This window comes from Fusarium solani (assembly GCF_023522795.1).
Source record: "Fusarium solani strain SB1 chromosome Unknown bctg00000001, whole genome shotgun sequence".
Classification (NCBI taxonomy): Eukaryota; Fungi; Ascomycota; class Sordariomycetes; order Hypocreales; family Nectriaceae; genus Fusarium; species Fusarium solani.
This window is the reverse complement of record NW_027072156.1, coordinates 5,308,212-5,334,248: the sequence shown is the minus strand read 5'-3', so window position 1 is coordinate 5,334,248 and position 26,037 is coordinate 5,308,212. Positions and strand designations below refer to the sequence as shown.

The 26,037-nt window shown below is 52.7% G+C and overlaps 7 protein-coding genes across 7 annotated transcripts; 5 read left to right on the top strand and 2 right to left on the bottom strand.

Moving 5' to 3' along the window:
• Positions 1 to 858: 858 nt before the first annotated feature.
• On the top strand, positions 859 to 8,731 carry MRS44_003798 (uncharacterized protein; the record flags this gene model as incomplete). The annotated part of the gene is made up of 9 exons (XM_065623361.1): positions 859 to 1,473; positions 2,129 to 2,168; positions 2,217 to 2,239; positions 2,297 to 2,333; positions 2,384 to 2,507; positions 2,742 to 3,083; positions 3,487 to 3,723; positions 3,782 to 4,272; positions 4,323 to 8,731. 9 exons carry the CDS (start codon positions 859 to 861, stop codon positions 8,729 to 8,731), a joined length of 6,318 nt encoding a protein of 2,105 aa, XP_065479433.1.
• A 2,205-nt stretch (positions 8,732 to 10,936) lies between these two features.
• On the top strand, positions 10,937 to 13,369 carry MRS44_003797 (uncharacterized protein; the record flags this gene model as incomplete). The annotated part of the gene is made up of 3 exons (XM_065623360.1): positions 10,937 to 11,842; positions 11,895 to 12,599; positions 12,656 to 13,369. 3 exons carry the CDS (start codon positions 10,937 to 10,939, stop codon positions 13,367 to 13,369), a joined length of 2,325 nt encoding a protein of 774 aa, XP_065479432.1.
• Positions 13,370 to 14,342: 973 nt separating this feature from the next.
• On the top strand, positions 14,343 to 16,744 carry MRS44_003796 (uncharacterized protein; the record flags this gene model as incomplete). The annotated part of the gene is made up of 2 exons (XM_065623359.1): positions 14,343 to 14,487; positions 14,535 to 16,744. The coding sequence occupies 2 exons, from the start codon at positions 14,343 to 14,345 to the stop codon at positions 16,742 to 16,744; spliced, it is 2,355 nt and encodes a 784-aa protein (XP_065479431.1).
• A 378-nt stretch (positions 16,745 to 17,122) lies between these two features.
• MRS44_003795 (uncharacterized protein) lies at positions 17,123 to 19,281 on the bottom strand (the record flags this gene model as incomplete). Its single annotated transcript, XM_065623358.1, has 3 exons — positions 17,123 to 17,593; positions 17,777 to 18,730; positions 18,781 to 19,281. 3 exons carry the CDS (start codon positions 19,279 to 19,281, stop codon positions 17,123 to 17,125), a joined length of 1,926 nt encoding a protein of 641 aa, XP_065479430.1.
• Positions 19,282 to 19,712: 431 nt separating this feature from the next.
• On the bottom strand, positions 19,713 to 20,737 carry MRS44_003794 (uncharacterized protein; the record flags this gene model as incomplete). Its single annotated transcript, XM_065623357.1, has 2 exons — positions 19,713 to 20,496; positions 20,541 to 20,737. The coding sequence occupies 2 exons, from the start codon at positions 20,735 to 20,737 to the stop codon at positions 19,713 to 19,715; spliced, it is 981 nt and encodes a 326-aa protein (XP_065479429.1).
• A 409-nt stretch (positions 20,738 to 21,146) lies between these two features.
• Positions 21,147 to 23,239, top strand: MRS44_003793 (uncharacterized protein; the record flags this gene model as incomplete). The annotated part of the gene is made up of 5 exons (XM_065623356.1): positions 21,147 to 21,149; positions 21,283 to 21,991; positions 22,051 to 22,185; positions 22,235 to 22,496; positions 23,101 to 23,239. The coding sequence occupies 5 exons, from the start codon at positions 21,147 to 21,149 to the stop codon at positions 23,237 to 23,239; spliced, it is 1,248 nt and encodes a 415-aa protein (XP_065479428.1).
• A 1,381-nt stretch (positions 23,240 to 24,620) lies between these two features.
• On the top strand, positions 24,621 to 25,999 carry MRS44_003792 (uncharacterized protein; the record flags this gene model as incomplete). Its single annotated transcript, XM_065623355.1, has 3 exons — positions 24,621 to 24,835; positions 25,486 to 25,579; positions 25,631 to 25,999. The coding sequence occupies 3 exons, from the start codon at positions 24,621 to 24,623 to the stop codon at positions 25,997 to 25,999; spliced, it is 678 nt and encodes a 225-aa protein (XP_065479427.1).
• Between the last annotated feature and the right edge of the window lie 38 nt (positions 26,000 to 26,037).

Here is a 26,037-nt window from a genome sequence, read left to right as displayed (position 1 = left end):
TCTATCGAGGTATTCAGATTGAGATTCGGCCTCAAGGACCGTCTTTGGCGTCTTTGAAACCCAAGTAGTAGAGAGCCCGGCCTCTTCCTCAGCCGGCGTCGGCGTCCGTAGCTGCACATCAAGCTTCGAAATCACACTTTCCGGATCAAGAGGAATAATGCCAGCCCCTCTAAAAGCTGCCTTGATACGGAGGTGGGCTGCAGTGGGAGCCTTGTCATATCTAAGACAATATTCCCCACGCGCCCAGGACTGTGTCGAGCCTTGACGGGTCCAACAGTACTCTTTCCTCTTTCACCCACGAAGGTGTTTTAAGGTTTTAATGAGACTGCTGAGATCTTAGATAGTCTAAGAACCCACCGCCTTGCTCGAGTGGGAGTGTTGGAGATCACAAGTGTGAGGCGACCAAGTCGGTGGCAAGGTGTGGAAGAAGGAGGAACATTCTACAAGAAATCATGCCTGTACATAAATAGTGGTTCCCCTACTTCACTTTGAGAGATGAATCAAGCAATTAGCATCTTCTCATTTCAACAAGAACCGACGGGGATGCTGGCTTACCGCCTCCTAACGAGAGATCCGGAACCCAGCCTACGTCGCCAGAGAAACTACGGCAACGTCATGCAGCTAGGAGGCTATTCAGAGAGTCACTTAGCCAGCCGCACGTAGTGCTGGGGACGCCAATTCCACCAACCCAACAAAGCACGCGACGTTTCCGTGCTCTAGCTCCCTCACCTCCCGTGCAGCCAACGGCCCATCCAATAGCCTCACATTCTGACCCATCTACTATCCGAAGCAGCACAACTGGTTTGGGTTACTCTTACTTGGCTGCTAGGTTCCACAAGGGCGGGAAGGACTCACAAGATGAACCCTCCAAGGCCGTGGCGAGGGCCAAGCAGGCCGCTATCCAGCGCGACCATCGTTCACGACGCCGTGCAGGGGAGACTGTGGCAGCTCGTTGGCCTCTGCAATGGCGCTCGCGGTACTGTTTACGACATCGGCTGGGCACCGGGGGCTGACCCCATCCAAGACCCTCCCTGGGTTATCATGATGGAGTTTGACAAGTACAACGGACCGGTGTTCCTGACCGCCCCTGATGGCAGGAGGATTGTGCCGATTCTCCCCGTAGAGAGGGACTTCCTCATCGGAGCTACCCTCTGCACTCGCACCCAGGTCCCCCTGATCGTATACTACGCTATTACCGTTCACAAGTCACAAAGCATCACAGAAGATATGATCGTTACCGATCTCTCCTGTCGGGACTTTCAGACTGGTTTAAGCTACGTGGCTGTCTCTCGAGTGAGAACGCTCGATGGTCTGATGTTGGATGCGCCATTTAATCGGAATCACCTGGTCTATGAGTCTCTCCCGGATGGCATGAAGATGAAGATGAGGGATCAGGAGCTTAGGAAACGGCAGGTGCTCGCACGGAATCCGTACATGTCACATAATACCAAGAATGGCCATGGCAATGGACCAGTACGTAGATAATGCAGTGTCGCATATCAGCCGTACCCCACTACAGCGGCTGCCTGCAGGCAACTGCTACTGCCTAAACAGGCAATGTTTTCATTTGTGTATAAAGAGCAACGCGACTCACTGAAACCAGTCATTGAGTTCTTGGTCCTTAGATAATTCTCATCAATTGACTGGTGCCAACAATGATCCCTGTGGAGCCAATAGTCTGACATGCAGTAGTAGTAATAGCTTCCCGGCCCGCGGACACACAGCCTTCGGCTGAGGCTATCCCATGCACCCCATCGCCGCTCCAATGTGCATGGGGTGACGTAGTATTTTCATTCTTAATTCAAGTCGATTAGTTTCCCTTAATGTTATGCCCATTTTGCTACTGACATATGCACCTACCTAGTATCATGAGCGGTGCCTCAGGAGATTCGATTAGGAACCGTCTTACTGTGTTTGCGCCGAAATTTGCCCGTAACGTCTGGCCTCCGCTGAGCATTAACATCTTGAACTTCATGGTTGATCAAGAATGGCTGTGTCTTCTTAAAATGGTCTGATATGATACCTGTATGCTTCTAAAAGCGCTGAGTTTTGAATTGCGGAGAAGTAGCCTCTATGTGTTTTCAGTTTCCTCTTCGTCCCTTAGTACCAGCGCTTGCCTTTCCCATAGGTGAGCCCGGTCTCCTCCCCCGTCCACACCGTAGTCCGGCGTAAGTGCAATCGTTCTGGCAGAATGATTTACGCTAACCTTGACCCAGGCTCACTCCGTTGGATTCTTCCAGTGCGCCATATAGCCACACAGAAACGGGTGTGCGAGAGACGGTATAGTCTTGGGTAGATGTGCTGTGTCGAGCTACCTGACGAAGGTTCTCCAGGTGAGCCACGCTACTTCGGCCGGATGCAGGTGCTTTCCTTGGGCATCCAGAAGTGGCTCTCCTGCGAGTTCCAAAGAAGTCCCTGTGCGCACTTTCGTGTGCCCTGTCCCGATCCGACGTCCGCCTTGGAGCTGTGCGATTGGGACAGGCCATCGGAAGGGAAACTGCAAAGGAGTACGTTGGAGACTAGGCCGCGCCGAGGTTACGCAGTCGGGGCTTCGCCGTGTCCCTACGTCGAAGTAGAAGGTTACCCAGAACAAGCTCAATCACATATGGCGATAGCAGGTCCTCACTCATTACAGCGGTCAAGAGCACGACAGTACCTTAGTGCCAGCTATGGTGCGTCATCTACAATATAAGCCCTGGGTTGAATATCTTCTCGCAGTTCAGACATCTCTGCTGGCGTAGGGTCATCGTCGAGACGTATTTGGATGACTTCGATACAACGCAGAAAACGCAGACTAAATTCGGCACGAAGCGGCCCGGCCCCTATCGCGCCAACATCCAGGCTTTGAAATGTGGGCCTTCCCACAGCCGTTCCGGAGCTCACGCGTCTTTACTTGGACGCGTGCTTCGAGATATGATTGACGGTTCCCAGCCGTCTTGTCTCGTTCTGGAGGACCGAAGTACTCGTACGTACCTTCAGCTGCTCAAGCATGGCCACGCCACAACCTCTGTTTGCATTCGATTGTCTACCGCAGATGGGGCCCCGCCGTCGCGCATCCCGAATCTGCGAGTTCCGCGACGTCGGTGCGTTGACTCTGCATCCGCCATCCATCTGCTCTCTCGGCAACTCAATTCTTTCTCGCAATTCGTGCAAGCTTTCCTGCATTGTATCGGTTGGATGCTCGGTGGGACAGCACTAGAAAGACGCCATGTCTGACTTGACCCCGCAAGCCGTCAGCGCTTGTGATGGCAGTGAGCGACTCGCAGCAAACCCCTGAACTTAGGAAGCGTAGCGCCAGCTTCCACACCAGAGGGGTTGGGGGTCGTCCTTCTCACGGCCTGCAGAGCGTCATCTTCCATCCCGCTTTCTCGACCACTTCCGTCCTCCCACAGCGGCGTGCACTTCAGCTGCAGGTCCGATGGTGTGGCACAGTGGGGCTCCACGCCCCGAACCGGACAGCCCTGGAGACGGCTGAAGGCTGCCCAGAAAATATTTAGCTATCACTGAGACCAACCATGGCTCTCTCGGTCTGTCAACGTCGAAGAGGAACGAGAAAGGAACTGGCGAAAGCCTCGACGTTTTGATCCAATCATTCCAGCCTTCCCGCCCCAACATGTTGGCCGCCGAGCAACTTCGGCTCCTCGTCGGAGTCTGCTTCGTCACTTGCGTGGCTGCTGACGCCGGAGACGACTTTTCCAACAACCTGTTCTCCGACCTAGCCCCGTACGTGCCTCCCAGTTTGTCCAGTGCAGTCCCCATCCTAACTTCGTATTGTACTCAGCTTGCTGGCGCTCTTCGGAGAAAGGGTCACCATGCAGTTCATGAGCCAATCCACGGGCTGGGCCGACAACATCATCCTGGCAATGGCACCGTTGGGCATAATCACCGCCATTGTGGGTGCCATCCGAGTTGGCGGCCCATCGTGGCTCAAGGCCATCATTGGAAGAGCAAGGGAAACCCGTGCCGTGGCCGAGTCCGAGCTGATGTCGTCCACCTCGAAGGAAGTGTGCGAGCTCTGGAATGGTCAGGAGATTGTCAGAGTCATGGGCGAAGGGCCGATTCGGGAGTTCATTGTCTTGATGCCTGAGGGCAGTGACGAGAATGGGGACAAGACGACAGCGGCAACGACTTCGACCGAAGCTGGTTCGCCGCGTGGAACAGGGAGTAAATCGGTCGCTGGTCCGCGGACTGGTCCAGAGATTGCTCACGAGACGCAAGTTATGCGACTGACGGATCCTGAGAATACGAATCACAAGTACCTTGAGGAATACGGTTTGTACGCGCATCTACTCTCCTATCGCGGTATCTTACCTTCTCGCTAGAGCTCAGCATTCAAGAACGCATCTCCGGCAAGCTTACTACCGAGGGTCCCGATGGAAAGAAAGACCGGGGAGTTCACCAACTCGATCCAACCTCCCGGCCGGCGCTTACCGCCCGAGACGGCATCTTCGGCAACCGCGTTCAGCAAGAACATGACACAGAGAAAGGTCTACGTTCCGCTGCACACGAAGTTTGTGACGATTCCAATTCCGAAAACCCTGATGAAAGTCGCCCTTCGGTCATCGTCATTCGCAATACCAACGTCCACACACCAAACCTCACCCTCAACGTTCACAATCAAGTAGGCAGGGGAGAGTTATATGTGGTCGCCGCATGCGGTCTTGTCCTTCAGGTTGGCGTCCTCGTCTACTCCGGAATCGCCGCCAAATATCTCACGTTCATGTTGCTCAAGGATGGAAAACCCGTCGCCGACTACGCCTTTCCCTGCACCGCAGCTGGTACGCTGCTCTTAGTAGTTGGCATGCTCATCTGTGCCCATGTTGTCGAGAGCAGCACGTCAGAAACGAGATACCGTCCGGCATCTGGGATGAGCGCCCGAGTTGTCTGGCTGCAGAGATCTGGAACCGTCAACGACCAGGTCTTTGAGTCCTTTGCCATTTTCCCGAACAATGCACAGGCCCTAGTTACGACGTCTCAACGAGCAGAAAGACAAAAGCTAAAAGAGCTGTGGTCAAAGCTAAAAGAGCTATGGCTAACAACATCGGAAGAACCCAAAATGGAACCACCCCAAAACGGAACCACCCAAAACGGAACAACCCAAAACGGAACAACCCAAAACGGAACCCAACCCAAAAAGACGAGACTGGAGCGCTTCTTGGAAACTGAGGTCGAAGAAGTCATAGCTGTCACCGGCTCAATGGTCAGCCTCTGCGGCTTTATCGTGCAGTTCGTCGGCTTGCGCGGCATGCACTGGTCGGCCTCGGTCGTCCAACTTGGCGCAACTATCGTCATGGCCATTCTCAGAGCGATTGTCCGGCGGAATCTCGCGAAAAATCCAACGTGCCAGCCACTTCTTCCAGGGCACGAGATGGATTGGTTAGCAATGACTATTGAAGACTGGGCGAAAGCTCCTTGGCTGCATCCCTCCAAAGTTGATGGGAATATATACCGCAGACCTTGGGCGGACAACGGCGGTTGGGACTGGAGAACTGCCGCGGTTGAAGATCCGGCAGAACTTGAGAAACTGAAACCGCGCCAGGGATCGAAGAAAAAGCCGCCGCAGGTGAGCGACAATGGAGATGATGCAATGGATCGGACGCGCTCGGCGATCCAGGGCAGAAGCTTCGATTCCTGGTCGAACGCCGACAGGGTGATGAAGATAAGGAGAGATCTTGGTCAGCTCGCCGACTGGCATGGGCCAGCATCTGCGGAAGCCATTTCCTTGGCCCGTGCAATCGAGATGACGATGGATGTCCTCCTTGGCCCTGAGTCTGAGGGCCGGGTGTTCACTTGGCCCCTTCAGGCTCTCAAGTCCTCTGAAGGGCATGGCTGCGAGTCGGTAGCATTTCATGTCAAATGGCATGCCGGAAAATGGAGAGCCTACTCTGACGAGATCGAAGCAGCGCTTTCGTTATGGCTATACTCCGTCGACGAGTGCGAGAACAAAGTTCAATGGGCAAAGGAAAAAGAGCAGAAAGAGTCCCCGAACGATGGAAGCGCCAGGGAGACCGAAAGAGAGGACGAGGAAGAAAGGCCCAAAGACGACGCGTGGTTGCGGAAAGGGACGTCGGCAAAGCCTAGCCTCCGACTTCTAGGCTCGCACACGGCCGCTCTGCGGCAAGACCTCCGGTGGTGGATGCCTGATGGTGCTGCGCAAGTCATTGAAGTTGAGGAACACGAATCGGCAAACGACAGCAGTACAATCGGGGTGGAAGCCCATCGAGTTGTGGGATACGCATCCAACTTGAAACTTCGCACAGGCAGATATAGGGCCTGGAACCCTCTAAAATCCTCCGGCGAAGATGCTCCCGACCGTCAGGCCCGTGAAGGGAGCACTGCGAATGTGATCTTGGCGGCCGAGTCATTCAGCCCCTTGAAAACATTATTCACCCAGCACATGTTCTCCGCCTTCATATGGGCTGCGGCGAAGACGATGAAGCAAATCGAGGACAAAGCAGATGTACGGCCTGCACAGAGGGACGGCGTGAGTGATCAGCCGACATGGCAATCGATTGCACTGCACAGTACCCGGCTCTCCAAACTGGCCCAAGACATCCAAAGCACTGGACTTGGCAGCCTGGAAGATGTCTACCTGGGCATCATCCCACCGCTCAGCAGAGAAAATAAGCTACCACGGGCCAATGCCATCACTGAATGGGCGCGAGAACATGCGAAGCCACATGAGGAGCTAGGGCACTGGAAAGAGGCCGCCGATGCGTACTTGTGGCTCTTTCGAACCGCGAAGATGTTCTCAGGACGGGCTGGCATTACCACCAAGGCCATTGCCCTCTTGATGGAGTACTTGAGGGCACTCGCCGATGCTATCAAGCTAAGGGAAGCCCAGCAGTTTGAAGAAAGAGACATCCAAGAGCTTGAGCAGCTCCAATCGGAACTTGATAACGAGCTGCAAAACGCTGGTGTTGAGGACACCTTGGGCCGCCTTATGGGCTTATACGAGGTGCAGAGTCGCTCTTGGGAATGCTCCCTTGTGAAAAGTTCCAAGCCTCTGGGAGACGAAGAGGATATGCTCAAGTTCACGGGCCTACATAGGATGGCTCACGACGACGACGACGACGACGACAACTTCGAACAAGAGCTGAAAGCAAGCAATGTGGGAGTGAATGACAAAGACATCCTCGACTGGACACCACTCCACTACGCAGCCGCGAAACCGTCCATCGCCGCCTTGCGAAAGCTACTAGCCAAGCGAGCTAATGTCAACGCACGAGACATCCGTGGGCGGACACCATTACACTATGCTTGCCGGCATAGTGACGCCCAGGCCGTGCAGAGTCTCCTACGAGAAGGCGCAGCGATCAACATACAGGACATAGATGGAATGGCACCGATACATCACGCAGCAATGCATGGCCACCGTCCTGCGATGCAATCGTTGATTGAAGCAGGGACGGACGTCAACCTCGTGGATGCCTTAGGAAATACTCCGCTTTTCTGGGCTGCATACAAGGGGCATAGTGACCTGGTCGAGGACCTCCGGAAGGATTCGAACATGAGACTGCGCGACCACAATGGCAGGACTCCTTTGCACATAGCGGCGATGGCGGAAGTAGATGTTCCGAGAAGGAAAAAGGTGGTCGCGCTGCTGCTCGACATAGACGCCGCCAAAGAGGAGAAGGACAGGTTCGACGCCGCCAGGGACAGGTTCGGCCGGACGCCGCTCCACTGCGCCGCCCGGTCCGGGGAGCGGGAGGTGGCGGCGCTGCTGCTCGACAAGGGCGCCGGCCTCGAGGCCCAGAACAGCGACGGCTGGACGCCGCTCCACTGGGCCGCCCGGCTCGGGCACCAGGAGGTGGCGGCACTGCTGCTCGACAATGGCGCCGACACCGAGGCCCAGGACAACGGCGACCGGACGCCGCTCCACCTCGCCGCCCGGCTCGGGCACCAGAAGGTGGCGGCACTGCTGCTCGACAAGGGCGCCCGTATCGAGGCCCAGGATAACGGCGACCGGACGCCGCTCCACTGCGCCGCCGCGAACGGGCTCCAGAAGGTGGCGGCACTGCTGCTCGACAAGGGCGCCCGCATCGAGGCCCAGGACAACGGCGACCGGACGCCGCTCCACTGGGCCGCCGCGGACGGGCACCAGGAGGTGGCGGCACTGCTACTCGACAATGGCGCCGACACCGAGGCCCAGAACAACGGCGGCTGGACGCCGCTCCACTGCGCCGCCCGGTTCGGGCACCAGGAGGTGGCGGCGCTGCTGCTCGACAAGGGCGCCGGCCTCGAGGCCCAGAACAGCGACGGCCAGACGCCGCTCCACCTCGCCGCCGCGGTCGGGCACCAGGAGGTGGCGGCGCTGCTGCTCGACAAGGGCGCCCGCATCGAGGCCCAGGACAACGGCGACCGGACGCCGCTCCACTGCGCCGCCCGGTTCGGGCACCAGGAGGTGGCGGCGCTGCTGCTCGACAAGGGCGCCCGCATCGAGGCCCAGGACAACGGCGACCGGACGCCGCTCCACTGCGCCGCCCGGCTCGGGCACCAGGAGGTGGCGGCACTGCTGCTCGACAAGGGCGCCCGCATCGAGGCCCAGGACAACGGCGGCCGGACGCCGCTCCACTTGGCCGCCGAGTCCGGGGAGCGGGAGGTGGCGGCGCTGCTACTCGACAAGGGCGCCGACACCAAGGCCCAGGCCAGCGACGGCCAGACGCCGCTCCAACGGGCTGCCGCAGCAGGGCAGGAGGCTGTCAAGGAACTACTCAATTCGAAAGTGTAGAATAATTTCTTTCCATTCATTCCGTTTCCTTTCCTTTTTACTTCTATCATAGGGTGACACACTAGGAGACTGAGGAGGCGCGGAAATATATAGTTAAATGGTACCGATCAGCCAGACAAGTTTTAGTCAGCTTCATTTCGAAGTGGCAAGTGACAACTTAAGGGTCGGGTTCCGAGCCCTCTTAAATCAGGCCGTGGCGAAGAAATGGGGGCAACAGGAAGAAGCGGGCTGAGTATGTAGATAGGAGATGGGGTTATAAGGGTTGAGCACTTGCTGAGAATGGGTCGTCTCAACTAGCGATAATTTAACTCAGCCAGCAAGCCTTAGCTTTGTTGAGTTCCAGTGTAGGATAAACTGTTTGTTTCTTTCTCATCGCATTGTTCTCGGAGGGTCGAAGGGGCTGGGAGAAATTTAAGGCCACATCTGTCTATTTTGCATTGATGCCAATGCCATGTGACCAAAAGATCCCACTAAATATTCCAACCATGCCTATGTCCCCAGTGAACACTCAGACTACTTGACATTGTTGTTAGATTGCGCAGGGTCTTACCTATTTGTGTCCCTCTGGCCGCCTTGGTCACTGATGACGGTATTAATCCACTTTTTGAGTGTTGCAAGCTGACATTTAACTGGACATAATGTCCAAGAACAGGGTTCAATTGTAAGGAGTGGCAGTTAGGCATCAGGCAGCCACGGATGGTGTCACTGCCAGACCCATGCACACACTGCCACCCCAACAACTTTGCAAAAGAAAGCTCATCGGAACCTCGGATTGCTGGCTCTTATGCTCTGTCTTGGTACGCCCCTCTAAACCACCAGCTCGAGTATCTGGTGGCTCCCCAGTTAGTGGCCAAGTACAGTGCGGTTACCCCGGTAGTTCAGCACCGAGGCCAGCTGGCGTGAAGGCAGGGCGATGGGGGATTCCAGGGGGGACTCGACGGAGGCCTTACACAATTGGCTGCACGAATTGGGGACCAAAGTCGGGGGCTCCAACAACAGCGACAGGACACTGCTCGAGTGTACGTACCATGCTGTTCCTGTAAAGCCGCAAGACCGAACCCAACCCCTTGATTGCCACTGAAGACGTAAAGATTATCATTGGGTGGTGAAGACGGGAGAAATACGCGCGCTCTTGTCCTCCTTGATGTTGCGTATGTGCCAAGATTCCATACGAACATCATCAGCGCGAAGAGGCTTGCAAGGAAGGGATTATGACATTATGGCGTCGATAATTCGCTCCGGATAGGCACCTATGACGACAATGATGTCCTCTGTCGACTCATAGACCACTACGACCTCGATGTAGTCGAATACAAGCCATTTCCCGCTCTTACTTCAAGCTTCCACAGCCATTGATCTCCGTATTCAACGCCTTCCAAGATGTATTCTCCTCTTTCCAGGCGGACCGCCTCAAGCCGAGACGACAGAGGATGGCGAACTGTTGCTAGAGACCATGTCGGGTTTTCTTGCTGTCCAAATATATCTCCATCGGTCGTCAGTGATCAACTTGACAGCCGCAGGTGTAGCAAGACTTACATTCTACAGTATGCGTGGTAACTTCGCAGACATATCTCTCTGTTAACTCTAGCGCAAAGACGCTCCACTTCTTCCTTAGACATGCCAAGCATCTTTACCATAGCTGCGTACATACTTGCCTATCCTGATACGCTATCCTGATATCATCTCTGCTATCCTGCTATATCGGATATGATATATATCGGATATCGGATATAGCTAAGCTAGCTTATCCTGATATCAGGATAGCTATCAGCATAAGCGACCGGCTCTGATTGGCCAAATGTTATCTTATCAGCTGAAAAGACCCACATTTTCTCTGTTGGCTGTGTCTCCTGTCAAGCTCCGGAGACCTTCGCTTACTGTTGGAGGTATCAAGGGCAAGGATCACAATCATCGTGAATAGCTTCACGGTCAACGTGAACGCTACACCATCATTAGCGTTAGGCAACAGCCTGCTGCCTATGAGATCAGCAGACTGAACACAGGTATAAGAGACCGACTTTCGTCGCTCCTTTAAATGAAAAATCAAGCGCTCATTTTTATTTTGTGGTCCTCAATCTACACTGATCTTTTGTTCCATGTCTGCATTCGTGTATCAGTGCTAGGTTGACATCCCCAAATCTCTCAATATTTTTTTTTTTACCCCCTGCTTCAAAGTCTATTATTTCGAGCCTCTACTCCTTAATTATGGCCTCTTCATCACAGCAACCTGCGGATTGCACCTCAAAGTCCCAGACGAGTATCGATCCTGCTGTTGATGCAGAATCAATATCATCTGAGGTCCTGAACTTCGATTGCATATTCCGCGCGACATATCCGAATAAAGGCCAGTTAGGACCATCAGGGAAACGCAGAACGAAGGGAGCAGTAGTCTATGAATGTCTTCTCTGTTCCTCAGATCAGGCCTGGTCAAATCCGAAACGAGACAACGCGATATACCATGCGAAGCGCCAACACAGCGATATCATTCACTCTTCGGATAATACGATACCCGACCGATCATCAGACATTGGTCCTCCACTAAAGCAAGCCAGGCTCAGCGATTATTATACAGCAAACCCATCAGAATCAGCCCTCCGCAGAGTGTTCGATCCCCAGCGCTATACTGAGAGTATGGTGGCCCTTCTCACACGTCGTCGACTACCCTTTTCGGCAGTTACATGGGATGAGATGCAGGACATCATACTAGCCTGTAATCCCGCGATTGAGGACCTTCTCATGACATCACGGCACGAAGCAATGCGTCATATTACTGCAAACTTTAGCCTATATCAGTCGCAGTTGAAGGCTAGGCTACAGAGCGCCGTTTCGAAGGTCCACATCTCATCTGATCTCTGGACATCGCCACATCGCCATGGTGTACTCGCAGTATGTGCACGATGGGTTGACAAGGATTACCAGCCTAGGAGAGCACTTCTGAGCCTACTGGAGATTCGACACAGCCATTCTGGCGAACATCAGTCTCGACTTATCTTCTCAACACTTGTCTTGTACGGTATCACGAATCAACTCGGCTGTCATACTGGCGATAATGCGACGTCAAACGACACGTGTTTGCAGCATTTGTCAACCAGACTGAAGCGGGATCTTCAGGTACGTCATACTCCTGCCTTATTCTTTTAGCTAGTCGACTAATCTTTAGTAGATCAACTGGGATCCGAAACGACACCGCATCCGTTGTATCCTTCATATTATCAACCTATCCCTTCAAGCCTTTCTTTTCGCGTCTTCACGAGAAGCACTTCGAGCCGCCCTTGATGCTGCTAGCGACGTCACCGGTGATGAGCTCTACGAACGGTTCTATCTCGTCCTGTACGATGCGTCAGGTGGTGATACATCAAACCAGCCAGATCAGACGGGAGCTCAGACGAGACGCCCTGGCGGCGTCGCATCCAAAAAGGCTTCCGTTCAAAAGGGAAATCCTCCATCGAGATCCGATATTAGATTAGACAACACCACCGGTAGGAAGGGCTGGTTTTTGATCCCTGCCCTGCGAAAACTACACCGGATCGGGCTGTGGCTACGTAACTCATCTATCCACGGTGATGCATGGGATGAGCGCATCAAGTTACGGCTCGGTATTGACAATGATACGCGCTGGAATTCATGGTATAGGATGATCGATAATCTAATGAGGAAAAAGCAGCAAGTAAAGCAGTTCCTGCTTGACTATGACAAGGCTCTAGGTGATAATCTTCTCACATCTTCAGATTGGGATTACCTAGAGAAAACACACGCATTTCTCCAACCTTTCACATCTACCACTTTGTGGGCTCAAGGCGCGACGACGACGCTCTCGCAAAACCTCATGATCATGGATATACTACTTCGCCATTACGAGCAGAAGAAGGTATTATCCCATCTTTTCATCTAGCTAGGTAGGCCAATTACTAATCATCTCTATAGGAACTCTACGAAGCAGAGGGGACACACGATCCTCTCATGCTGCACTCGATTGATATGGGCTGGTTCGTACTTGATAAGTACTATGCTCTATCTGGGGAGTCACCTATCTATGCAACTGCCCTCCTCCTCGATCCGTCGAAGCGAGCGCGATACCTTAAAACACACTGGAAGGAAGAATGGGCGGAGACTGCCATTAGGGACGCTCGTACAATCTGGGAGGAAGAATACAAGATGGCGCCCGCCCTCGGACCTGCCCAGGCGCTGAGCGAAGCGTCTAGGTCGCAGCAAGGAGAACCAAACGAGCTTGATCGGCTTCTGAACGAGATTATGGTCGCTGAGGACATAACCAGGGACGTAGATGACTTCGAAAATTTTATCCACGCCCAGCCAATAAAGATTGAAGGCTCTCCTCTGGTCTGGTGGTGTCAGAGGGATCAGGTTCGGACATATCCGCGTCTCAGTCGCATGGCCATCGATACACTATCTGTCCCCCCTGGTTCTGCTGATGCAGAGTCAGCATTTAGTGGAGGCAGACGTACTTTATCATGGGATCGCGAAAGGATGTCGTGTACTAATCTGGAGAAGGTTGAATGTATCGGTAACTGGTTGCGTGAAGGACTCATTATACCATCATCACGTGGTGGTAGAGGGCTCGTCGTAGACGGTGAAATCAACAGTAGTATTCGGGTTGATTCAGATGATGATCTAGATTAGAATTGAACAAAATATTGCCCTTTAAGCTATGTGTCTATTGTTATATCATCTCTGCTAAAGCTGCTAAAGCTGCTATCCTGATATCATCTCTGCTATCCTGCTAAGCTGATATCATATCAGGATAGTGTGTTATCCTGATATCAGGATAATTTATCATATCAGATATGATATCAGGATAGGCAAGCCTGCCCGCCGGATCCCTATCGCACGATGTCAGTAAATAGGAATGACCCGAGTTGTAAGGAATGGGACGCAAAACTCCCACTGGAAGATTAAAAAGAGAGCCCGACCTAGTAGTTTTGTTATTACCGTCTGACATAGCGAAAGGGAGCAACCCTTGCTGATTTGCCTTGCAGCAGACTGGTATCCGAGCGATATTGAAAATAACCCCGCCCGTAGGGGGCGGAGACAACTAGTCCACAGACATCTAGAGTCATGTGACGCTCAACGCCTGAAAATGGCTAGCTCGTTCAGCGGAGAAGGAGGAAAAAAGAGAGCAGGAGACCAAGGATGAGCCGCTCAAGCCAGATCTGGGATCACGTCCCTGTTTTGGACACTGGTTGGACTTCACTACCTTGTTTCACTCTCACATGCGCACTTCATCGCCTGTGCTCTCCTCTCCACTGCCTCTTTCCCCTCGGTTTCGCTTCCCTGTGGTTATCTCTCTGCTCTCTACGCCACTTTTCGAGTCACCCATACTCCATTTTCCACTCCCACCTGCATTCGATATTCCTTCACCAGCGAGTCCTGATGCCACCGGTGCCCGCAGGTGCAGGTGATGCCTGACACGGTGCTCAGTCGTGGCTCAGTGAATGAAGAGTTTTGGTTGGCCAGTGGCATCTGTGAGAGGCTGACTAAGAATCGTGGAACAAAAATTTCCCGGCATTGGTTCGGCCTGGTGGCTGGGTTGCTTGCCACGAACGCGACTCTTGCTCTTTTCTGTCTCTCCCATCTTGAGCTCATCCCACTCACCATGAGGGATCAGGGGCAGACGAAGATCATTAAGGACAACCCTATTGGGAATAGCCTTGATGCCTTTCGCGCTTCTTTCAATTCGATATACGAAGGCACGAGCATCTCCTGCATCCCAGAAGCGCTGGAGCAGCTTGGGCAAGAAGGTGCGACTCCCTAGCTTTGTTGCAGCACTGCTCTAACTAGCCTCCAGATCTTCGAAATCTCACACTTCCTCTCCTTTTTGCTCTACAAAGCCATACAGCCTCAGGCCTGCTCCTCGCAAATACCGGTCGTGGTGCGCTCCGAAGCGACCTTCTCAGACTCATCGCTGCTGTTGCCTCTGACTTTTTCGACTTCAACCGTATCAAGCCTCTCTTGACGGCTGCCCTTGCCGATGATCTAGACGATGCACTCGTATGGAATCGCGTCTACAATGTCGTCACCGAATCCACTCCGCCTCCCCGCCCGACAGCATCTTCCTTCCAACAAACCCCCTGGCTCCGCAATACCAGCAGCTTCGCGAACTCGTCCGAGCACCGCAAATATGTAGACGATGTGCTAAAGGAGGAGCTTGGCCCTATGTATGTCGGGCTCCGCAACTTCCACGACACATACTTTGGAGGCGTGGCCGACCTTGAGACGGCGTCCCAGACATTCTTTAAGCAATGCCTCGAAGATAGTGATCCACGCTTTGAGGACGGTTGGAAGGGATGGCCCAAAGATGCGAACCAGGATGATGTGCTGAGTTGGTTTGCTGACTTCAGCGAGAAGCTGGCGGCATTCGCAGCCGATCACAAGTCAATTCCGACGCATCGACATCGACGAAGGCCATTGGCAAAGCCCAACGAACCGATTGACGGCTCTGTGGGGAAACGAAAGATGGACGTTGGATTTGTGAATGATCCTCAAGCTGGAAAGGACTCGAGATGCCACTGGTCCCAGATCCTCGTGCCCGGAGAGCTAAAGTGCAACCCGTCCGCCGACAAAGCTTCAGAGGCATGGCTTGATCTTGGGAGGTACGCGAGGGAAGTGCTCGCTGCGCAGGACACCCGTCGTTTCGTCTTGGGCTTTACTCTCTGCGGATCTCTCATGAGGGTCTGGGCGTTTGACCGACTCGGGGGGATCGCATCCGAACAGTTCGATATTAACGACGATGGGCTTCGGTTTGTGTCCACGATCCTTGGGTTTCTTTGGATGAACGAGGAGGAACTTGGGTTTGATCCGACAATCATATCGGCAAACCAGGAGCGATTCATCGAGGTCAATAGGAATGGTTCGACCGAGCGGATCATCATCGACCAGGTAATGCAGCGGGCACGTTGCATAGCTGGTCGAGCGACGACATGTTGGAAAGCCCATCCCGAAGGACGACCAGAGATGCTGCTTGTTATTAAGGATTCATGGCAATACCCAGAACGCGATGAGGAAGGCGACCTGTTACGTGAGGCGACTAATAAAGGCGTCGTCAACGTGGCTCGATATTATCACCACGAGGCAGTTCAGATACGTGGGATGGATGACGACATTCGGAGCAATACTCGGCGTGGTCTGGACATCAGGAGAGCTGCGAACTACCGCCCAGCACGCCAAATGCCACGGAACAACATCGCATCTGGCATATCAAGGGAAGGGGGCAGCAGCGCCAGAGCCAGCAGGAAGCGGTCATCTAGCCAAATTGGCGCCCATCCACCTTCTAGCAAGCGATCCTGTTCCGTGTCTCCAACGAAGGCCGTCAGTGCACTACCAAATCGCGTACATCGGCGTGTCATCCTCCGAGACTATGGGTTGCCCATCTACAAGGCGAGCTCCCGAACGGCTCTGCTTGCTGCGTTCGAGCGCTGCATTGAGGGACACGAGTCGTTGCATAAGGCAGGCTTCCTCCACAGAGACATCTCGGTCAATAATCTCATGATCAACGAGGATGATAATAACCCCTCCTGGCCTTCTTTCTTAATTGACCTTGACCTGGCTATTAAAGAGTCACGAGAGGCTGCGTCAGGAGCAAAGGGGAAAACTGGAACAAGGGCTTTTATGGCAATCGGGGCGCTACTGGGCGAGCAGCATTCCTTCATGCACGATCTCGAGTCATTCTTCTGGGTCCTATTCTGGATATGCATCCACTACGATGGACCAGACAAGGACAGGGCTGTTCCAAGGTTTGATAAGTGGAATTTTATGGATACAGAGGAGTTGGCAGTCTCTAAAACGGGTGTAATCAGCAATGAAGGCGATTTCCGCAGGATTATAGACGGAAACTTCACATCATACTATCAGCCGTTGATCCCATGGATCAACAGGCTACGGAAAGCAGTGTTGCCGAATGGCAGAAGGTGGGAGCAGGAGGATAGAGGGCTGTACGCTCGGGTTCGGGAAATCCTTCAGGAAGCTGGCAAAGATCCCCAGGTGCTGGCAGAGAGATAGCATAGCGGTCTTGTGCCATCATACTATGACGGTTGGTGCTGGATTAAAGATCAGGTGTCGGGAACGTTTGGCAAAGCAAGAAATATTATTAATAAATCCGCCGTGAGTGCGACTGCATCTCTGGCCAACGAATAATGCTATTGTGTTGATATGTGAAGAGTGCAAGTGTCACATCCAGCTTGCCATCACCGCTCGTACATACTCACATCAATCCCGACGGATTTACAGGCGGCAAAGTAATCCTCCCTGCTCATCCAAAGTAGGCTTCTCGTCGCCGACCCAAGCCAATTCCGGCAACGAACCTCGAGATCACCATAGTAGCTATCCGGGCGGCTGGAACACAAAACCTCGTCCATCGGCGCCAAGCCCAAGGCCCCATCAACATGGGCGGCGATGGAACCAAAACTTGCCCGGCGCTACAGTCCAGCAGCCAGCGATAAGCGTCTCTCGAGTCTGCTTGAGCTCGACCGAGGAAAGCGACCCAGAGAGCGGGTCGATGCCGGAGAGGATGAAGTGCAGGCACGTAGCGAGATCAAAATGGTCTTTCTCAAGCATTCTGTCGGCGTGTTCATGCGAGAGCTGGTACGCGGAGCCAAAGTCGAAGAGCTTCAGGTGCGTCTTGCCGGAGTCGTCGGAGAATATGCCCATATTGCACTTGCCCAAGTCTCCGTGGGCCCAGCCAAGCTTCTCGAGCCAGCTGAGGGCGCTTAGGAGCCCGCGCGCCCAGCGACGGCGGTCCGCCTCGCTAGAGCCCAACCAGGTTTCTTTTAGCGGCTCGACGCGTTCGAGAAAGAGACAGTCAGACTGATCGGTATTCAGGCGACGGACAATATTGGGATGGGGGTTAGACTGCAGCACATCGTATAATACCAACTTCTCGATCTTCGTATTGCCTGAGATAATGCATATCAATAGAAGAGAGGGCGAAGGTTTAAAGAAATTAATAGTGTATTAACAAGAATAGTTTTATCTCCAAGCCCCCGAAACTCTCTAACATCTCATGCTCAAGCTCCAGCGCCCATTCTGCCAAACCTGACACTGTCTGTAGGAGTACCACCATTCAAGGGTATCAGCCCAAGAAACCTCAAACCATGTACCAGTGGTCGACTGCGGATTCTCGGTAGATTGTACAACCTCAGATATATAGGGAAGACTCTCTTCTGTTTTCTCAAATCGTAGATAGAGCCTTTGAGAAGACTTCACCATTAGAGGTGGATCAAGGCAGTCCAAGCGAACTTGCCCCACGCATGCCGTTGTCCCATCGCCATAACGAAATGATAGGCCTGTTATCTCTGGCCTGGCTGTAGCCACTCCACGGCATGGGGTTATCTCGACGACGTCCTCAAGAGAAGCCCGAGACCAGAGGAAGCCCTCAAATGACGCCGGGCTCGGATGTGACGACAGTGGCCTTGGGGGAACAAGTGGGCTGGTTCCGGTGTGCGCTGGCGCTTTGGAGTGGAAGCCGAGGCACATGATTCCCGCAGGATGTGAATCGAAAAAGACATTACTGGGTTGCCCGTAGGGCATATCTAGAAGGGTCCAGGGGCAGGCTGAGAGAACTGGTGTGGTTTGGGCTCCCAGCAACTGTGTGCGACCCAAATTTGTCGTAAATGCGAGCGCCAAGTGCTGGTTTAAATGACCAAGAGCCTGTCGCATCCAAAGGCTCATGATACGCTCGTTCGGTTTAAAAGGGATATGAACCCATACCGAACTATCTGGAGACGACTTGTAGAAAGATAGGTCATCATCTGTTGTGTGGGCGTGCAAGGCAAGGGGCTCGGGGTTACAGCAGACTGAAAGCCCGGTGATTCCATGGAAATTGTACTGAAGCCTTCTGATCCGAGGCGGCGCTGGGCAATGGGCCTGATGAAATCGGTATAGGCGAAAGGACTTCTGGGGATTCTGAGGAATCGCAAATGAGGGAGCATTATGAGTTGTCTTCGTAGTAGAGCCGTCCTTATACGTTAGATGGCGCAACTTTATGCCCTTTGGGAGATAGTTAGTTCAACGGCTGCCAAGCGTGGGGGACCTCATACATCGCCATGAAACTCCACGATGCCGTCTGCCTGTCGGATTGGCAATGCTTTCCACCATACACCAGGAGTATAGACAGCCTTCGGCGTATCCGTGGACGTGCTACATACTATTTTCTGAATTCCTCGATGATCTTCAGATACGTAGACGACTTTGGTGATCGGCGAGGCTTCGCTTCGATTCTTATCGATTGTCAGATTGCTGAGGTACCTTTGTCCTTCGAACTCGACGTGGTGTTCGATGGTCAGAGCGAGGCTAGTCGCAGAAATACTGAAGATCTTGCGGCGATTTAGGAAAGGCCTGGTACTCGTGACAGCATACTCTTGGAGCAGATAGTAGCTGATCTCTCGTCGTAGCTCGGCTGGCAACGGCACAGACTTTTCAAGTTTCGATGTGACCTCATCTCGTAGCCATCGATGTCGAGCTCGTTCTTGACACGGTTGAGGCTCAAAAGAGTAGCTGCTGATCTCCAGACACCGTTGTAGAGGCGCGGAATCCAGCATATTGAGGCAAGAAACATGGCACCCGATCGCCTGCTCTCTTGCATGGATACAAGGATATGCGCATGCCTTGTAAACAATGTCCCCAGAGTCATCTTGGGCCTCTGTACGAGAGCAGAACTGCAGGGGCCCGGACTTCTTGCCGCCGTCCACTACCGAAGGTTAGCGGAGGTTGCATCTGATAAGCCGGTGGGCCTACAAGCAATGAGGTCATCTCCAGCGCAAAACTGGAATTGACAAAGAGCGCACCTACGCGTCAAGCACAGCTGGCTCATGATTAAGGCAGCCAATCTTAGGGAGTTGAGGGAAACCGCGAAAGAAATGAGGAGACCAACACGCTGCACGAAAAACGGTAGGGACTGTGATAAATAAGACACGAGCTAGCCGGAAAAAGATCCGACAAGGAGAGACAACCCGGAATATCATTTCCCCGATCACTTCAAGGACTTGCACCAGTAAATGTGGCGCTTGCCTCGATACTCGAAGATGGGACGCCCCCCATCAGACTTCTTCTCCACCCAGTCTCCCTTAGTAGTGGTTATAGTTTTGCCCTTTGCATCTGTAAACTCATACTTGGTCGTAAAACCACTCACGCGTTTGACTTTGACCTCTCTCCTCCCCTTCTCCCTCTTCTTTTCCTTTCTCTTACCCTTCCCCTCCCCCTCAGACGGCTCAATGTCATCCTCCGCACCTGATTCCTCACTCCCCAGTTCATCAGTTGTCCCATGAGTATCGATAGGCACACGCTTTGAAGCCGATGTAGCATCGGCTCCGGCGCTTGAGGAGCCTGGATCGGGTTCGACGGGATACTGGATATAGGTGTCGTGTGTCGGTATCTGTATCTGCCCCCAATTCGGCTGTGACTGTTCCCAATCTGCCTGCAGCTGGCTTGGCATTGGCTGGCTCGGCACCGTTGGCGCTACTCTCAGAGGTGTATTGCCCTGAATCATACTGATTGAAGATTGGAGCTCGAGAGCACCCTCATACGACCTCAAGTCCTTATACTCCTCCTTATTCGCCTCCTTCGAAGACCCAAACAATGGCTGTAGCTTTGGGGAGTGAGGGGACATGTACCAGACCCGGAACCTGAGACCCCATATCGTCATGATAAAGATGCCTGAAAGGCAGCCCTCGGCGATAGCCCGGTCTCCAGCATCTCTCCCTTGGAGTTCGACGTCTTTGAGAGACCCCCCCTGCGTTTCACCTCGACGTGCATCACTGGTTCCAATATTTCTTTATTCGCTGACAAACGTATGACTGACATGTCAACACGTCTCCTGCTGTCATCTGGAGCTTGTTCACAGAGAAGCTGCCAAGGCCGTTGAAAACGGGCAAAGAGGACAGCTTGGACGGCACCAGAGGCTTTGTACTCAATGTCATGTTGAGCTCGTTCAAAGAGTTTGATCTCGAGTTCGTCGTAAAAGTCCTCAAGTCTGAATGGAGGATATCCTCCTTCCATGTTTGATAGCGAGGTTTTCAATGCAAGGGGTTGAATCGTTCAAAAAGGTTTCACAAAGAGCGTGTATGAGAGACGAAGTTGTACACGGATTCTATGTTGTTGTTCAGCAGAGCATGCTATATATACGTAGGTTGCGATCATCCTGTGATCCTGGATTGGACGACATAAGCATAAGTGAGCAGATACGCGCAGCTCAAGGACGAGTTGTGAGAACGAGTCTGGAACCAATTCATAGTGGACATGCAGCAAGTGTGGTCGTGTATAATGATAAACACATGCGAAAAGCGGCATTTCTTGCTGCACATTACACACCCAACTTAGAAACCTAGCATTGATTGAGCAATTGGCTCGTTTTCTCTAGAAGAGTGTGTCATGTGCAGCTTCGGGGGAACGGATAACAAGGGTAGTCATGGTGCCATGTGTCCACCCAGCCATACAAAGCTCATAGCCCAACTACCTCCATCCAGTAGAATGCTCGCTGGAGGACGCGCGGCCGAAATGGAAGAGCAGCCAATCAATGCGTTTCACGTATACAGTCATCATAGCCAATCACTTTGATTGCCCTGCTCCACGACTCCCCCTCGTCCTTCGTCGCCCACCTCGTCGCCCACCTTCGTCGCCCACCTCGTCGCCCACCTCCGTCGCCCACCTCGTCGTCTCCCTCGTCATCTCCCTCGCTCGTTCCCTACCTCAGCAGCATTGACGTTCCTGGTCATATCGCTACATGCATCAAATTTCTCGCCCTAGAGATGGTTTTCTCCTTGGATAAGGATGCGTCTCTTTTCGGCCTCGACGATTCGACGGTTCAGCACCAATCGAAGCTCGAAGCTGCCAAAGTATTCAGCCAGTTACGGAGAGATTTGGATCTGACTAAGACCGTTCTCAAAACCCTTACCGCGACGCGATTTAGCAAACGACGACTTAAGGACACGCTCCGAAATAACCTCAAGAAACTGGTCAATGGAGACAAAGAGAGTCAGGCTATTTCGCACCTCCTTCACGATGACACAGTCGACCCGGAGGTCTTGATTGACCGGTTGATTATTGTGCTATCCACTTTCACCAAGACGACTATTCAAAACATTGAGAGGACCGGCTTGGTCGATATTTTTGCCTCGTTGTTTTCACGCGTCATCGGCGATTGTGAGATTTACCCTGAGTTGAGGGATACGTGTATTGCCATTTTCAATGACGTTTGCAATCTGAACACCACAGAAGATGGACAGCCCACAGAAAATGGGCAGCTTTTGCTTGGTTAGTATTCACGCATTCACTCGGCACGTGCGAAATCCTCGCTCCTCTGACCTAGCCAGATCTGTTAGCCACCCGAAAAGCAAAGAGGCGCCGACTGAACCCTCCTGTTGTAGAGTCTTTTGGCCTCAGTGAAACAGCTTTAGTCCTCCCAGAAATAGATGACCTCGATACACCGCCAGATCTTATCCCAAAGAGTAAGCTCAAGACGAACGATAGTACGTTACCTTGCTAACCTTGATACAGCTGTAGCTGTTCAGTTTTTCAACGCCCGGAGCGAACGACTTGATACCGTCCTGGGGGATTCTGCGATGCTTCAAGCCATGAAGACAAGCCGCCAATGGTGCTGGGAGAGGAAGAGAGAGGCCCTCACTATGGAACAGAATGGATTGCGGACAGACTCTATCATCGCAATGATTCCTCGTGATGATGCACAAGATATATCATTTATTCTACGGGTTGGATTCAAGGCGGGCTGGGAAATCGTTAGACAGTTGGAATTTAGCACGTGAGAATATTAATGCCTTCGGTTACTTAAATACCACCTTCGCCTTGTACACCTTGACCCTGTCTCCTCGGGATACGCGCTGTCCCTTTTCCCCAGTGCGCTTGTCGTGGAAAGAAGCAAGAGTCTGGCCTGGCGGAAAGATGGAAATCATCATTCCCTCCGATATGACCAACTCTTGGCCTTCAACGGTGAAGGTGTGCGGTCCAACAATATACTCCTCCGTGCCGTTGAGAGCATTATCTCCAGTATCGGGCATCGCAAAAGCTGAAGCCCCTCTTCTTATCGTGGTTTGTAGGGGGACGTCGATCGGTTTCTAGGGCTCGGAAACCTAGGAAGGGACAATTTCTAATCGTACTGTTAGCTCGCCTTGAGCTCAATGTATTTCCGACATACTTAGAGTGTTGTTCGCTTGCGTGAGTTGATTATCGAGCCCATGGTCGACTATTGGGATGGGTCTTTGAGTTAAAACAAGTCCAAGTTCAGGCCCGGCACCCGATTCATCGGAAGAATTGGGCACACATGCTCCTGCTCGAGACCCACTACCGTGACATAAACCTTCTGATGTCATGTCAATAGCCCCACTAAGAGCACGTGACTCTCAAAGCTCACACAATTCCGCACTCGACTCCGCAGCTGGTGTCGCACTCGACTTCGCAGCTGGTGTCGCACTCGACTCCGCAGCTGGTGTCGCACTCGACTTCGCGGCTGGTGTCGCACTCGACTCCGCACTTGATTCCGCATAACACCAGAAGTACTGACCATTGCTCGCCAATGCACCTGATGGTGCACTTGATAGTTTGTAGTTGCTCCTTTCTTCTGTGTTGATTTTAGTTTAAATTTGACATCTTCAGTCTCGCACCCTTCGCTGAGCTTGGCTAGGAGCTGGACTTCCAACCGGCCAAGACAATTAAAATGCACAATGCGTTTGCGAGATGCTATGTATATGAGGCTATGTTGTAATTATCGGCTAGATTGAATATACCAAACTCCAGTTTGCGTCTACAGCTTGTCCCCTTAGACCCCCTTGAACCCACATCTCACTGAGAACTCGTAGCCCAATCGGCCGCCTTTGTTCCGGCCGCCTCATCCCGCTGATGCATGGCAGACTGCGCTATAGCTCAGCTCATGGGGAGCTCCTCGGCTGTGTTAAGAGCATCTGTATGGCCAATTACTCGGTCATCATGTCTATCCTCTGATGGACTAGAGTGAATGGTTGCTGTAGGCCAACGCAACGCGAACGGTGTCGCGACCAACCTGCATGCACCTAAGCTGAGATCTTCTCGCATTCGACCGGAGACAACAAGGATGGGTTCCTGACGTGTGCATGGTGGCTGTTGCTCAATACTGTCTCAGATCGGCATAGGCCTGTGATGGAAACCGGGCTGGCAACTACACCATAAGCAGACTAGAACAGAACAGCAGGGAGGTCGCATATGATGGCCTGCTGGCTAGTGTTCTAGGGCTGTTGGTTCTCCTCATAGTTGCTGCCATCCCACTTGCAGGGTTGCGATGTACGCATTGGCAAAGCCGCCTGTCCTATTACTCGAGCCCGGCTCGGAGTTCCCACCCTCAACAGTTGCTGCATGTCAATGCAACGGGAACGAGGTCGCGACCAACCTGCATGCAACTAAGCTGAGACTTCTTGCATTCGACAAAGGGGAGACAACAGGAACATGTCCCTGACGTGTTCATGGCATCCTGGTGGCTAATGGGCATGGACGGGACGTATCTGTGCCCCCCATTGGAATCCTGGTGATGGAATAGCGCAAGGTCAGTTCGGTCTCCCGTCTGTCAGGCCGGCTAGTAAGTATAAGAACACCTTGTTTTCCTCCGTTGGTTTTTCTACCGCCACACTTTGTTCTAGACCGTCTTGTCTGCGATTTCTCCCCATCAGGTGGAAATCCTGATTGATATCTCTGAGTGCTTAACGCGCAATTGCTCCTGTCGGTACGTCGTTGATGTTCCCCTTTTCCTGAACTCGACCACATTGTTGTATCTCGCTTCAACGTCCTTCTAGTGGGAACGCATTCAAATCTTTGCCAGCATTCACATCGTTCTTCTAACAGTTTGGCTCCAGATACAAGCCGATCGTTCTCATCAATCATTGACTTCCTTCTCTTCACGATGGCCAACAACCAGCAAGACAGCAGCACCAGTACGGACCCCAACGGCTCGAAAGCATCAAGGAGCACTCCTCCGAACCCTCCTCCGAACCCCCCTCCGAACCCCCCTCCGAACCCTCCTGCTGATCCCGCAACTACAGCCAGCAACAACCGTCCCGCTGGAGGATCTCAGACCAATGTTGATACAAGAGACTTTAGCCCTATCCGACTTCCCCTGTATGATGAGAGAAATGGTTCCTAAGCAACTGCTAATGGGAACCCTTACTGTTGGTTAAACGAGTTGGTTGTGGTATCAATAACTTTGGGGCTATAGGGTATTAGAACGAGAAAGAAAAGGCCGGGAGGCGGTATTGCAAGTGGTTCTCTCATAGGTCTTCCCGCGTCTCAAGCGGAATAGTTTTTTGTCTCTTAACTTGATTCTTTGCTGGTACCTGCAGATGATCCTTTGCACTACTTTTGTCTCTGACTTGGGTCGGCTTCGGTCTGAGTATGCAACCATCGAGTCATGCCATCAAGTGAATGAATAGAACGAATATGAAACTATCCGATCTGACTAAAAGCCCCATCCATGTTGTATGACTAAGTAAAATAGACCAGTCGGTTGACAGCATTAATCCAAGGTCCCGCTGAACATCTCAACCCGATGCATTCGCGCGTGACAGATTTCCAAGCCTAACGAGGAGTCATCAGTTGGATGAATAACATCTAGAAATCCCCATAGGCATCCTTGATATAAAAACCGCCATTTTCCCAGCTGCTGATTCCTTGTGACAAATAGCGTCGCCAAAGAGCCAGAGACAAGCTATGAGCAGTTTCAAAGCACTCCCGGCCGAAGCAACGCTGCACCAGTTGTGTGCAAGGCGAAGGGACTGGGAGTTCTACAAGGAAATAGGCCCAGTGCGCGAATATAAACTGGCCAAGGCGGATGCTGAAATTCTTGGTTATTTTCATGAGAAATACGTAAGAGTAAGCTATTCCGCAGCAACCTATGATACTAACTGCCATGCCTAGGAACCAAAGATCAAAGACGATGCCCTCCTTGAAAACCAATGTATCACTTCCCATCGGAATTATAGGCCACGCGAACTTGATATTGGCTCAATCGCCTCGCCGGAGAGCACCATTACCGTGTTCATCCCCTTGGCACTGCCATATCCCTCCAACCCCCCAAAGCTACCCGATGTCATGTATCAGCCCGACAGGGAGACTGAAGCTGTCCAGGAGCCTATGCCTTGGCACATAGGGGTTCCTATTCAGATCCCTGGAAATAGTCGAATTGTTGTGAAGCACGGGACGATCTGTTTCGAAATGGTTCAGTACGACTGGGAGCCGGCCAAGGATCCACCAAGCGAAGAACAGGGCGTCGCGGAAGCAAGCTGATGAAGGTGTTACAGCTGGGAACGCTATGCAGTATTTCT